This window comes from Coffea eugenioides, chromosome 5, assembly GCF_003713205.1.
Source record: "Coffea eugenioides isolate CCC68of chromosome 5, Ceug_1.0, whole genome shotgun sequence".
Lineage (NCBI taxonomy): Eukaryota > Viridiplantae > Streptophyta > Magnoliopsida > Gentianales > Rubiaceae > Coffea > Coffea eugenioides.
Genome location: NC_040039.1, coordinates 520155 through 532591, shown reverse-complemented (window position 1 = coordinate 532591; position 12437 = coordinate 520155). Strand labels below are relative to the sequence as shown.

Sequence of the window (12437 nt, the reverse complement as noted above, 5' to 3'; positions counted from 1 at the left end):
AATACTTCTTAGTTTCTACTACACCTTTAAGTGTAGCACTAACAATTAGCATGTCATCCACATACAAACAAATAATCACACTATACTCACTATTGGATTTAGAATAAATGCACTTATCAGCATTATTGTACCTAAATCCACTAGAGAGTAAAACAGATTCGAATTTCTCATGCCATTGTTTTGGAGCTTGTTTCAAGCCATATAAAGACTTCACTAGTTTACACACCTTATATTCATTACCCGGGAGTACAAAACCTTCCGGTTGTTCCATGTACACCTCCTCGTTCAAATCACCATTTAAGAAAGCTGTTTTAACATCCATTTGATGCACATGAAAGCTAAAAACAGAAGCTAAAGCTAGTAGTACTCTAACAGAGGTTATCCTAGCCACAGGTGCATATGTGTCAAAATAGTCTATTCCTTCCTTTTGTCTATAGCCTTTAGCCACTAATCTAACCTTGTAAGCAAGAATAGTTCCATCAGTGGCATATTTCTTGCGAAATACCCACTTACAACCAATAGGTTTAGAACCTTGAGGCAAGTCGACAAGAACCCAAGTATTGTTAGACAATATTGAGTCCATTTCATCATTCACAGCCTCTTTCCAAAATGCAGCATCTCTCGATTTCATAGCTTCATCATATGTCTTAGGATCATCCTCTACACTCAACAAAATTGGAGTTTTATTTAGTAGAGAATCTCTATTTCCTTCTACCAGAAAAACAATAGCTTGAAGAGACACAAAGTCGGGGGGCAATTGTTTTTCTTTTCTTTGTCTTTGACTCCTCCTAGGTTCACTAGGAGTATCAATTTCTTTTCTTTTTGTACCACTAGAAGAGGTTGCATTTGGAGAGGATGGACCTATAGTAACTGTTGAGTCTTTAAGAAACTTATCTTCAAAGAACTCAACATCCCTTGACTCAACTATTATATTTGAACCAAGATCAAGTAGTCTATAGGCTTTCGAATTTTCTGCATAGCCAACAAACACACTTTTAAGGGCTCTAGGTCCCAATTTAGTCCTTTTATTATCAGGGACCCTATAGTAGGCTATACAGCCCCAAATCCTTAAATAAGACAGATTTGGTTTTCTATTTTTCCACACTTCATAGGGAGAAATTCTAGTTTTTAAGGAAGGAATTCTATTATGAACATGACATGCAACTAACAAAACTTCACCCCACAAATTATTTGGCAACCCTGAACTCACAAGCATGGAATTAACCATATCTTCAAGAGTTCGATTTTTTCTTTCAGCCAAACCATTTTGTTGTGGTGTGTATGGTGCACTGGTTTGGTGTACAATTCCACTTTCTTCACAAAATTTCGAGAATTCACTAGGGAAGTACTCACCCCCTCTATCACTTTTCAAAATTTTAATTTTCTTATTCAATTGATTTTCTACTAAAGCCTTGTATGTTTTAAACATACCAAATACTTCTTCTTTGTGTTTCATAAGATACACATACACAAACCTAGAACAATCATCTATGAATGTGACAAAGTATCTATTTCCTCCTCTAGTTAGAAAATCATTGAATTCACACACATCAAATGCACAAGATCAAGCATTTGTGTTTGTCGTTCAACTTTAGGAAAAGGCAACCTTGTAATCTTGGCTTGAACACAAGTTTCACATTTCTTATTTTCAAGGTCATTATATGAAATTAGGCAATCTTTAGACATAAATTTCAACACTTTATGATTCACATGTCCTAACCTACCATGCCACAAAAAATAAGAACAAGTAGAAGAAGTAGAAGCCAAAGAGTAAACAGAAATATCATTCACTTTATTAATACTCAACCTGAACATTCCATTACAAGAATAACCCTTCCCTACAAATACACCATTCTTTGACAAAATTACATTATTTGACTCTAGTACAGCCTTCAATCCTTTCTTGTTAAGAATGTCTGCAGACACTAAATTCTTAACAACGTCGGGAACATGAAGTACGTTGGTAAGGACCAACTTTTTACCGGATGTGAATTGAAGATGCACATCCCCTTTGCCATGAATCTTGGCTCTCACTCCATTTGCCATGACAACTTCATGACCCTCAAGAAGTTCATAACTCTTGAACTGATTCTTATCATTGCAAACATGAATTGTAGCACTAGAATCATACCACCAATCCTTTGAAGGCGTAGGTGTCGTCATATGAAGTTCAGTCACCGTACCAAAAGTCATCATTGCTACAATTTCTGCACACTCATCAACAAGATTAGCACTTGGAGCAACATTTTTCTTTTGTTTCTTGTTGAGTTTGCACTCGGCCTTATAATGGCCTTTCTTACCACAATTGTAACAATTTCTATTTTTTTCTTATTGTCTTTTGAATTAGTATTCTCAGGCCTCTTTCTCTTGCTTCCAGAATTCACTTTCTCTTAAACCATATTCGTCTTAGGAGCATTGTCGATTTCTAGTTTTTGAAGTATTCTAACCCCTTCTTCGATTCTAAGATGTTTCAAAACACTAGATAAAGTTAAAGTTTCAAAAGTGTGTAGCAACTTCTTTTGGTAATCATTCCATAATGGTGGCAACTTAGCAATTATTGCACCAACTTGGAAAGATTCAGAAACTTCAACACCATAATCTTTAAGTTTAGAAACTATCACTTGAAGATTATGAATTTGGTCCATAAGAGAAAAAGAATCAACCAACTTGAACTCAAAATATTTCTTAATGAGAAACTTATCTGTGCCTTGCTTTTGGATTGTATACTCTCGCTCAATTGCAGCCCAGATTTCCCTTGGATTTCGTACTCCTTGGAACATATCGTAGTAACTATCCGAGAGGGTGTTGAGAATGTGGCCTCGGCAAATAATCTCGTTCTCTTCATGCTTTTGCCTTTGCTTTGTCACTTCCTCAGACTCACCCTCCGCTGGAGCAGGAATTTCTGAAGATTCGGATTGAGAATGTAAGCCACCTTCAATGCAGTGAGGAAGAACACAAGTTTGTCCTTCCAACGGTTGAAGTTGGTTCCGGTTCCATCAAGTTTGTCCAACTTAACGAAATCTTGGTTCATAACTTTGATGGCACTCTCTTGTGTAGACTCCATTCTTGTCAATAATCAAACTTCAAGATTGAAAGAAAAATGATATAGAAGTACAAGACTGTATTGAGTCAAACCAGAAAAATTCAAGAGAGAATTCTATAGAAATAAGTTTACATAAATGGGGATCAAAACTTGAAGAATTCAAGGCGTGTAATCACTTTCCTTGAAGTTTGATTGCCCCCACTATCTTGCTAATCCGGTTTCTGGGCAAAAACTCTAGGATACAATGAATTCTAATTAGACAACCAAGTAGCAAGTTCTTGGATTTGTCTAGTCAAGAATAAAAATGCTTAAGTTAGTTTTCTGGTGTTCAACACATTGATTTATACACCCACAATATTCAGAAAACTGTTAGAAACTGTTCACATGTAACCTTTCAAAGGAACATGAAGTTTCACTGTGAAAAGGTGCTTCAAAAGGTGCAAACCTTTCCTATTTTGCAAACTACATTAACAGTTCTAACAGTTCAATTCCTCAGGATATACTAAAGATTTAATCGATATTTCAATTGCTTTACCTCCGAATCAAAGTAAAAAAGAAACCTTGTGAGAAGTAGAGTCGTCAAAATAGGTGATTCCAATGGGTTTGAAAGGGTCATAATTGTGTAATAGGTATAATTATGTCAATCCATTTATATCCATTTAAATAAATGGGACCTATTTAATAAATCAGTATGAATATATCCAATTACCCATTTATGAGTCACTTAAAATTTCACTTAATTTTTTTATTTTTCGCATGTTGGTTGACTAGAAATAACGGTATTTTATTGTTATTGGATTGATAAGAAATTAAATCTTATTTACTTAATATTCAATAAAAATTGAGTTTAAATATATAATTATTTTTAAATAAGTATAAATGAGTGAATCGAATCAATCCACTACCCAGCAATTAAATAGGTTTAATGGTTACCTATTTAAAATTAATGGATGGGTTTGAATGGGTTATTGATGATGGGTTTTTTTTCTTTTTCTTTCAACAAACGACATTTGATGACGGGTAGAACAGGTCAATATAATTGGGTAGTAATTGACACCTCTAGTGAGAAGTACCCATGCCATATTAGTTTTGCCTATTATTAACCATTTAAAATTGAAAAAAAAATTCACTTACAATTTTAATGAATTTGTTGACCAGCCAAATCTAAAGGTTAACACCTGCATCATACTTGGTCGAATTGAAGAGTCTGATTAGTTGAAAAATTACAACTAATGCGCACGGGTGTTTTATCTCTACAAAGATGTCATCACATTAGATTTATTCTAGTAATCCCAATGGCTATTGGACAAATTAAGATTTGAAACAAGGAGGATAAAAATAGGTATGCTGATATAGTCGATCTCCATGTTTCAATTGTTAAGTACGATACTAGCCAGAGATACTTCAAAGGATAGCAAGACTACCCTTGCCAAGTTTGGAAGATGCAGCAGAAACCTGTACCTCGAAAAACAATGAAGCCATAAAAACACTTTGTAAAAAGCCACAAAGTAGAAGTCCATCCATGAATAGGTAACACTAAATAAATTAAGAAAGAACGAAAAATATAGATGATAGCATAGAATACGCTATACCAACAACCCTATTGAGTATAGGAAGGATGTGAAAAATCAATATCTAGTTCTCTCCTCAGAGAAATTAAATTTAATCTCAACAGAATAAGCATATATAATAGGATTCTTCTAACAAATGTCCATTTTTCACAATTTTCAAATTAACTACACTCTTCCAAAAAAAAAAAAGGCATTGATCATAATAGTTAAACTATCTCGTCCGGTTCATTAGCAGGCGTTGTTGGAGGTAGCCGATGGGTCCTATAGATACCCCAGAGACATAGCAGCGAACCTACGACGAAAGGAAGACTTAAGCCAACCGCCAGGATAAGCACGACAAGATTTTTTCTACCTCCAACAACATAAAGGATCGTGAAATATACGAAGCCCACAAAGGATGCCGCTGCCGTTGACAGTGACAGTGACAATGGCACTGGCCCTGACGAGTCGTAGGCCATCTTTGCTGCTGCAGAGGTTTTAAGTTTGGAGCGAGGATGAGGGAATACTGGTTAATTTGCCAGCACCCTTCTACAGTGCTACTTACATTTATACTTTGGTGCATGCAATATTCCGAGTGATTAAAAAGGAAAAACATAAATGACAAAGGAAATATATGTTAAACGAAACATATGGTTGTGCAAAAAAGGAAGCATATATTAAAAAGGGAAGATGCCGATTGCCAACCATATGTAACTTGCCGACAAGATACTAAAACTATTGCGGACATGCTTATTACAAACGATTTCTTGCATTTTTCTCAAACTTCTCCAACTTTTAGCTTATTAATGTTAGAAAACTAAGAAGAGATTAAGAATTTGGAAATTTCCTGTATATTCAAGAAAAATGGTCCTACAAGATATGTACAATCAAATGAAATCAAATCAGTCTAATTAAAATTGAATCTAATCTAATCAAATAAATGTATATCTTAATCTAATCAAATCTATGGATTTTAATTTAATCAAATCTAATCTAATGAAATCAAATATTTATAATTATGATAAGATTAGATGTGATGAGATACGTTAAGAATTAAGAATAAAAAGCGGTCCTTCTTTTTAAGTGTTAGGCATTTAACCTTCTTTTTGTAGGGAAGTTCTTTTGCTGCTTCCCGCACTTTATGTTACAATCATCAGATAACATATTGGTAATTGATATTTTTTCACTACTTAGACTTTCTTTAGGATTTTGTCCGTAAAACGACATTGAGTAAATTTAATTTTTTTCAAAACAGAAATTGTGAAAATTAGTCTAACCTTTTGACATTTAACTATGTGCAGGTTTAAACAAGTGTAATATCTAGTTATACTTCTTATCATGAATCAAGTCAAAGCAAACGCTATCTAATATGTCAGCCTTATAAAAGCGAAATGGGGAGGGGTAATGTATAAGCCTTATAAAAACAAAAGGGAGAGGTATAATGTATAAGCCTAAGGAAGCACAACAGAGAGGTGGATTTGAAATAAAACCTCCAATTTATAGAGTTTCGACATTAATTACTATACCAAAGCCTCCTTAGTAATTTATATATCCGGATGATGATTACATAGTGTAGCTATTACACTTTGTTCAATGTGGGAATGTTTGATTACTCCATTAAATACATAAATAGATAAATTGAGCACTTTTTTAAGTTTGTTTGATAACAAAACTTACCTTATACCCTACGAACTACTTAATTTTCTATACAAATTCATAACTAGAAGTGCTAGGAGAATGAATATATCAAGTCGTTGAGTCGAGGAATGAAGCAAGAAGCTTTGAAACAAGAAAATGGACACAGCACTGAGCAAAGGAACCGGGTGTCTAACCAGTTAAGTACAAGCTGGTTCCTCCCGGTTATGTGAGGAACCGGTCATGCAACCAAGGAAGGCAGAACCGGTTCCATCAGCCGAAATTCTTGATACAAGTTGCATAACTTGTGCAGTTTGATTCCCATTTAAAGCTACTCTTTCTTGCTCTTGTTAGGAATTTTGACGAGATATTTTGATGGCTAGAAAAAAGGTTCAAGCAACTTCAAGAAACACTTTTTGTCACTCAATCTTTTGAGATTCTATTGGAGCTACCAAATTTGACTTTTGAAAACAATTTTTGTCTTATGTTCAAGTGGAAAAGAAGACCATCTTTTGTCTTGTAAAAATGGAAAGGAAAGGGTATAAATAGGAGTGGTACTTAGGGTAGAAGGTTAGCTAGTTAGTAGTAGGGAGAATGTTGAGGAATCTTAATAGAAGAAAAATCACCCTTGTGCTAGAGTTTGAGGAACAAAGTCGTAAAAGTGTTCATCCAATTGAATAAAATTTCTCCAACTTTTACTCTTTACTTTCTTGAGTTATTCATGCTTTACTACAAGTGTATTATGTGTTTTAACATGCTAAACTTCATGTCTTGCTAAAAACCATTTGCTGCTAGGGTGAAGATAAATTTGCAGTTTCTTGATATGTATTAACTCAGTATTAATTTTGGCTATCTTGTAAACTTGAGAAGCTTGTAGTATTAACTTACAAACTATAAGATTTAATTCGTATGGTTGGATATATAAGTGAAGTTCAATTAAGTAAATGAGATTTATTAGAAAGAAAATAGAAATAGCATATTATTTTATTTCAAGCTTCCATTTTTCAAATGATAAGTGCAATTATAAAAAATTCCAACATTTTAGGCGGCAATTGTAGGGCTAGATGGAATACTTTGAAAATTCCGGCGGGAGCAGGCGGCAAGAGTGAAGCTACATTGGAAAGGCTAAAATTTTCATAAGCTATTTTCAATTAAGTTTTTAGAGAATTGTATGAGCTAGACTAGAATATTGCCATATATTTAATGCACCGGAAAAACAGGCTAATTAATGTCTTCCATGAAAGGAACAATCTGTTATATTTTGTTGCATGAGAGGCCTTAGGAATGAGCTTACTGTCTAAAGCTTTGCCGTCAAGTTGGACACGCAGCTTACTTGGTTAAGATTTATGTATAATTCTGTGTTTGAACATGACTCCAACCCAAATTGCCTTGCATCAGTGGCGGACTAGCAGTCTTGTTGGTAACAGTAACCTATACCTGCTAATGTTCGCTAGATCATTTTTCTTTGAAGTTTGGTTTGAATGATAAACTGGAGTTTTAAGTAAGGAACGACACTGTTCCAAATTAAAGTTGAATGAAAAATGTTGGAGGAGCCTAAAAAAATGGAAAATCCTCATCAAAATTACCTTTACCCGTTGAAATATTCGTTTAAGGAGAAAATTAAAAAGCCCTCATTTCATCCTCTTGGAAATCAATCTAAAAGATGTTGGGAAATGAAGGTGTAAACCACTTGTCCAAACTAGTGCAGTGTAGTTTGTGAGTTACCCAGATCTTGTACCTGTTCATTCAAGAGAAAACGCAATTAAATAAATTTGGGAATTCATAGCCCGTTATTATATTTGGGAATTCATGACCCATTATTATAGGCCTTCTGGCAAACATCCAGGATTACATTTCAACTCTCAGTAGATAACGGAAGGGACTTATTCGCTCACACAGGTTTTAATTATCATGGATTTGGTTTCATAGGTCAGAGTTTTATTGTTAACATAAGGCCTGATTGCCGGACAAGAATGTCATATGCTTCATAACATGCTAATGAGAAATTAATTTGTACTCCAAAAAAATTAATAAAAACGAAAGCCCTTCGATTGTTGATTTGTTATCCCTTTGTTGTAGGCCATGAGAAGGCAATGGATACCAAATACACTGAAATCATTAGACCAAATCTAAGAAGAGGGGAGGTAATCGTTGTCTTTCAGATTTGATGGGAGATAAGTGAAATTGTCATAACTCTCAAAGTGACTTGCACTGACCGGAAGAGATTGCGAGGCAGACAAATTGTTCACCTTTTAATACCATCCAAGGGAAAAAAAAAAGCAGCAAAAATTATAGTTGTATGTGATTTTAGAGGTTATGTATGGGATTGAAATCTTGTTCCATGTTTCAGTAGTACACAAAATTTGGTATTCGCCCAAGCTTATCTGGTACTTAAACATCCATGTATAAACTTCTCTGTAGGCTACAAAATTGTATATGAAATTTGATGAGCATGCAAGAGTTTAGTTGCATATCATCTGAGGTTGTTAGCCATGTAATGCACTGAAATATGAGGGGAACTAGTGTTCCTCAAACTTTAATTGCAAATTAACATTTTCTTTTTCAATTTAAATGTGGTTTGAATATTTTCAAAAAATTTATCTAGAAGATGTTGTATAAAAAAAAAAAAGAAGAAGGTGCAACTGGTTCTTCAAACTAGATCTTGTACCCCTTCATTCGAGAGAGAGAGCACGATTAAAACCGGAAGAAATTTAATTAACATTTTAATCGATTTGGGAACTCATAGCCCATTATTCATTAGTAGATTGATCTCTGGCATAAGCAGCCAGGACTACATTTCATCTCGCGGCAGATAATGAGAGGAACTCATGCTACAGCATGAGATTTTTTCACGGACTTGGTTGTATAAGTCAGAGGATCACTGTTAACATAAGGCCTGATTGTTGAACTGTAGTTTTTGTCATAGTATCTGCTCCAAAGCATGACCCCTCCATACTTGGAATAGCTCTCGACATAGGGAAGAACCACATCAATTAGCTCTTGGGGTAGGATGTAACCGCCACTAGGTGCGGCCTCGGGGGCTGCAGGTAATCCCAGGAATAATGTATTAACGCCTGAATATGAAGCCCATTGATCCCAACTGGCAAAGAGTTTACTGGGATCGCCTGATGTATACTGACAAGGAGGATTGTTGTAAAATTGCACCCACACGTAGTCAAAGAGGCCAGTTTTGATAGCAGTGTCAAGATAATAGTCAGGAATGGGACATTGTGGTGCTGCAGATAGGTACACCTTTCTCTCTGCTGTGCTGTATCCCGAGAGTGCCCGGGCGAGATCATCCCAATACAAGTTCGATCCAAGTTCGATATCAAAGTCTATACCATCCAAAATAGCATCACCAAGTGGACGAGAGGATGATTGACCACCCAAATAATTGTCCCAGAGGTAGGCTGCAACATCGCGAGCATCTTCGGGGGAAGCCAGGATTGGTCCTCTTCCTTGCCCAGGAGAACCTCCACCAAGAGAAAGGAGCACTTTGATGCCTAGGCTCTGGCAAACCTGTATCTGAGAACTCAGGAAGGTGCATGGGCTCGGGATACAGTGGCCAGCTAAGTTCAGTTCCGGTGTTTGGCCACTGCCAAAGGATACCAGAAAGGCAATATTTACATAGTCATAGTTGCCACTAAGGCAGGCCTCTTCCAGGCTTCCTTCATTACCATTTTGGCCCCAGTAGGTCGCGATTCCAGCGCCTTCTGAGGACCTGGTCAATGAAGATATCATCAGCAGGGACATTATTGCTAGGAACAGTGGCTGCAAGGAAAAATCCATTCTTTTTTTTTTTTCATTCATGTATTTTTGCTTCTTTGCTTTTGCGTATGTTGGTTGCCAGGAGAATGACCATTTTATAGATGAGTTCCATCTGAAGTACACACTATTCAGTATATAGTCCAAATGAATTGAAAGAATATCCGTTTTAGATAAGGGATAATTTCAGAAACCTCCCATGAAATTTGTAACAATATCATTTAGCACTTCTAAATTTGGAAAAACATCACTTGTCTCCTTTATTTTAAACTTTTTGTATCATTGTCAACCCATTTCAATATATGGATCTGTTTGGCAAACAAGTTTTTGGCCAAATTTGTCTTATATAAGTTTTTAAATAACTTTAACTATAGTAACCTCAAAAAACTTCTTAAAATTTTTAAACTATACACTTCAAAATACCCAAAAATTTACTCAGTTCAAAAATTTTTTGCTACAACTTTTATAGTAAATTACAGTAAAATTTTAAACAAACACCCAAAAAACTCATTTGCTAAACGGGAGTGGATAGAAAATAGGTTTTCATTCCAATATTGACCTTTACTTGTGAACAATTTTGTTTTCATAACAAATCTAGTTAATTCCTTAACTTTTGAAAATTTGGCTGATATGGTTTTTTATTAGGAATTACAAGGTATTAACAAGGTTGAAAGAAATATTAATAAATTGTGTCATTAGTCTATAATAAAATTTTAAAATTCTAAATAATTAAGAAAAATCATAAAATTTATTCTAGAATTATAGAATAAAAAAACACTTTGTACCTTGAAAGCACCTCAAATAAATTATATAGTTAAGAATTTTATCCTTTTCGAGTTTTCAAGCCAATGGTTTGGACAAAAAATTTAAGAAATCCAAAAAACATGTACACAATCATAAATCTTTAAATTCATCCACAAACTCTTTAAATTAAGAGAATAAGTTTTGGTCTTTGAGAAAAGCTCAAATGAGTTTGTAAACAATAATGTTGTTTCTTTTTTTTCTTCAGGCCATCAATCTAGAAAACTATTTTAGAAAATTCTAAAATTTTGAAAAACTGCTCAAATTGATTGAAAACACTTTACAATGAAGGCATAATCTTTTCAGGCTTGAAAACTCTTTGAATTTGTTCCTAAAACAATTTTTTTATATGTTAAATTATCGCTATTATATTGATTCTATCAACATTGTACATTTACATAGCTTCTCTTTATTTTCAACCTTCTATTATGTGCTTTCAATTTTGAAAAAAAAAGGGTAGGATAATAAAGGGTACTTTTGAAATGAAACATCTTCTCTATCTAGTGATGAGTTTTTAATAATATATTTTGAAATGGATTGACAATGTTACAAATAGACAAAAGGAGGGGTGACAAGTGATATTTTTTAAAATTAAGGGATATTAAGTGAAACTGTCAGAAACCTCAAGGAAGGTTTATGGAATTTTCCCTTTAGATAAATGCTTCAAGTATCCACGTTCATAGAGAATAGGCAATTAACAATACTACATCTTTTATGTTCATCATCTCAAGTATACATCTTTCCACATTTCGTTCTTGGCAGTCTCAAAAGTACCCTAACATATTCTAACTCGAATTGAAAAATATTTAGGTAGACTCAATTTCTCAAACTACTCGTGGATTATATAGCCACAACAATTTTCTTTGTCATCATATATCAACTCTCCAATTGATTGGAACATCTATATATTAGGTCTATCTCATTATTTATAACTTCTGAATTTTGTAGTGCACGATAATATGTTAATTAATATTCTAAGGGTTCTCCATCCAGGCTGACAATTAACAAGGTTGGGTTGATTATGTAATTGCCCAAAACAAGTAAATCAAAATTGATGCTGAGTAGGTCTAAAGAAACCTTCTCTTTTCACTCAAGTTCATCTTATATTAAAACATCCTAGCGTGAAATTTTGACTAGGCCACAAAATTGTTTACGAAATTTGATGAATAAGAGTTCACTTGAACACCCGGGGTCCACAATTTTCGAGTAAAGATGTTGAATATGGATTTATACACATCTTCTTCGCGCTGCATCCCATTCTGAAGATTGTGACGTAGATTGACGTACACCCTGATTGTGACTATTCTTGTCCTGTTTCAATCAAATTTTAGGACCAGTCCATTGTAAATTACTGTGCTTCCATAGAATTTTAGGACCAGTCCTTCCTATCGTTTTAGTAGAATTTTGGGACCATTCCTTTATTACGTCCTTGCAAAATTAGCCATCTTTTAATTGAGTCAATTTGTTGTCCACTAGCATGCCTGTCATTCATCAATCCCAGCCATTATTCGGCCTCTCTGGATTTGAGGTTGTTAGCCATCATCCGTCAAGATGTTGTAGGATGGGGGAAGATTTTGGGGGACAAGAAAAAACTGAGAGTAATTCTTCTTATTTTAATGGAATTTATTTTTGGAAATTGATTG

General features: G+C 34.5%; 1 protein-coding gene across 1 annotated transcript; it reads right to left on the bottom strand.

Annotated features, from left to right (window-relative positions):
* Positions 1-8922: 8922 nt before the first annotated feature.
* LOC113770517 (acidic endochitinase SE2-like) lies at positions 8923-10049 on the bottom strand. The gene has a single exon (XM_027314989.1). The coding sequence runs from the start codon at positions 10036-10038 to the stop codon at positions 9055-9057; it is 984 nt and encodes a 327-aa protein (XP_027170790.1). The 5' UTR covers positions 10039-10049; the 3' UTR covers positions 8923-9054.
* Positions 10050-12437: the final 2388 nt, after the last annotated feature.

Coding starts and splice junctions, on each gene's coding strand:
- LOC113770517 (XM_027314989.1), bottom strand. CDS start 10,038: ATGAATGAAAAAAAAAAAAGAATGGATTTTTCCTTGCAGCCACTGTTC.